Consider the following 2,722-nt stretch of genomic DNA (forward strand, 5'->3'; position numbering starts at 1 on the left):
TAGCCCACTGAAGTTCACCTGCACAGCAGTTATTCTGCCAAAAGAAATTACATTATCCTTGTCAGTCGAAATGAGAATAATGTATGGTCTTTTATGCTGAAATCCAGATATTATTTAGCAACTTGTTAAATATTTTTTTCAGATTTATGGTAGTTGTGTAAGTGTAAGGTGAGTAGATAGAATTGGTAAAATGTGATAGTCCAGCAAAAATACATTTAGAAAATTATTTACACTTTCAAGGTAAAGATATTTTTAAAAATATGAGTATTTTTTATTCCAGGACTGTAAAAATTCTTTTATAGCTTCACATATTTTGCTATATAGTCAACCTAGAGTCAATACTGTGATCCACCAAATGCTATATTGTCTTTATCAGTTTTAGTACTGATTATGGGGACTGAAATGATTGTAATAACTGACAGAAGAAAGAAAAAAGTAACAGTAAGAAAAAACTGAACACTATTACTTCAAGTATTAAAAAAAAAATCATTTAAATTTGGAAGCATGATTATAAGTTCCCATCCAATCCATCCATCCAATTTCAATAACCATGTGGATCTAAAATAATAGTTACTTACTGTACCTGAAATTGTTGGCTTTTTGTTTTCCTTGTCGATTACAATCTATGTAAATTTATAGGTCCATGATGATACAGTAAAATGAGTTCTAATGTGATGACTGTATTATACATTTACATTTGTTAGAGTATGAACATTCAGTGAATCTATTGCAGTTCAAAGATTTTATGAATATTTCCTTTTTGACTGTGTCTGAAAGCATCACTAATTTACTGTTAATAGTAAAGTCCATATTTAAAAAGATATCGCACACAAGTTCATGCAGGATTGTTCTTCATACAGTGTTTATCCAAGCAATTTACATTCTGTTATGGCCTGGCATTGGAAAAGGAGAGTTTATCCAGATAGGTGAGAACCTTGCATTTCACTAGTCCATAGTAGGTTACCAGCATGGAGCAATTCCCTTTGCTTTGCAGATCATTCCAGATGAGAGGCAACTCACTGGTCCCAACATCAGCTGAGCTGAAGAGAAAGCGATAGCAGCAGATGTTGTAGTGGATGTGCCTCTCCCCAGAAAAGCGGAAGCTGTGAGTTGGCACCACACCAGCACGCTGGGCACACAAACCCACAAAAACGTCATATGGTACAGGGGCCACCACACCTGACGAGGCCACGTACACCTTCCGTGCCACATCCTGGGACACCACAAAGGCCAAGCCTGCGCAGTAGTCTGGGAAGTACTTGTGAGAGTACTGGTTTGGAGAGACGTAGCGTGTGCTCCGAGGATCCCGGTCTGGCATGTCCTGGTGCACTACGCGACCCATGTATAGATCCTCTGGGTGCCTGCGGAGGGTCAGGAGGTACTCCCCTAGGGCCAGGATGTTAATGAATGCACTCTCATCAGTTATCAAGATGAATCGGGCAAAAGGGCAATATGTAACTGCCCACTGCATTGCCAGAACAGTCTTGGAAATCAAGTTCTTGTGGGAGTCGATGAACCACCCTTGGATGATGTCTGCATAATGCTTGGATTCCACCATAATAGCAGCTTGGGTGGTGGGTGAATGGGAAGACCCCAGCAAGAACAGTGTCTGGACGAGGAACCCCTGCACATGAGTGCGGTTAGCCCATGTCCCTCGAATGTTCTCCCGGCGGCTGGAGTTTTCAGGAGTGCTGAAGACCAGCGTTAGCAGAAAGACATCTTGGTCGGTGCAGACCCGAGGGTTGCTGATAACATACCAATGAGTGTCATTTGCCCTTACTGCATTCATGTCAAGCTTCCGGGCCTGCTCTCGTATTTCCAGCACTTTTGCATCCATGTAGGTCCTTGGAGCTGGCTGGAGGAGGTATTCCTCCACGAAATCGGCGCCAAAGAGCAGAGCATGGAACAAGAGCACATTGAAAAGCAGGAAACACCACTGGTGGGTGCGCAGCCTGCAGAATGACATCTGCAAGTAGAAGCAAAGAGAGCCTTCCATTTAACATTATAGGTGCATGCAACAGACCTGGGAAGCAGTTATCCAGTAAAAAAAAAAAAAAAGAAAAAACACACAAATGAAAGGAAAAACGTCTGATTATGTTTAAGATCTTACCTGCATGATAGGGCAATTATATGAACTGTCTTCAACCAGTGCAACAAACACACAGCAGTGCGGCAGATCAGGTCCGTTGGAGTCACAGAGCCCAAAGTAGGACAATGGTTTCGTTACTGATGACCGTCTATTCTCAGTTTCCCAGTCATGAAATATTAAGCTAGAATGGGTACAAGGTATTACCTTACTATTATCTTCAGACAGTGATAGTAGCCTGCCACGTTAATATATTGATGAACCGGCTAAATGAGTATGATTTCAGACACGATAGAAAAGAAAAACGCCATAAAATTAAAAAGTGCTGTAAGCTGTTTAGTGAGTTTAAACACCAAATAAGAATAATACTTGCTTACATTTGCGCATAGATATGCATCATTTTTCGCCAAGCACAATTTCCAGGGCCGTTGATGAAACAACGTAAACAGAAAACCACACACAGAGCAATATGTCAGGCTGATGAATGTGATTGTGTTCTTTGTGCATTGCCTCCAAAAAAGAAAGGAGTGCGTTTTCTACCTGGACAACTAGCTCACATCGCAGGGTCCAGAAAATTGTCCCAGGAGCCAGTTCTTCAGTGTTCATGCTTACTTTCCAGTTCAGTACCACAAAGCC

The 2,722-nt window shown here is 41.4% G+C and overlaps 1 protein-coding gene across 1 annotated transcript; it reads right to left on the reverse strand.

The window, feature by feature from the left end:
• Window positions 1-886: 886 nt before the first annotated feature.
• On the reverse strand, window positions 887-1,966 carry b3galt9 (beta-1,3-galactosyltransferase 9). Its single transcript, XM_018750255.1, has one exon. It carries the CDS (start codon window positions 1,964-1,966, stop codon window positions 887-889), a length of 1,080 nt encoding a protein of 359 aa, XP_018605771.1.
• Between the last annotated feature and the right edge of the window lie 756 nt (window positions 1,967-2,722).

The sequence above is a fragment of the Scleropages formosus genome, chromosome 6 (genome assembly GCF_900964775.1).
Source record: "Scleropages formosus chromosome 6, fSclFor1.1, whole genome shotgun sequence".
Lineage (NCBI taxonomy): Eukaryota > Metazoa > Chordata > Actinopteri > Osteoglossiformes > Osteoglossidae > Scleropages > Scleropages formosus.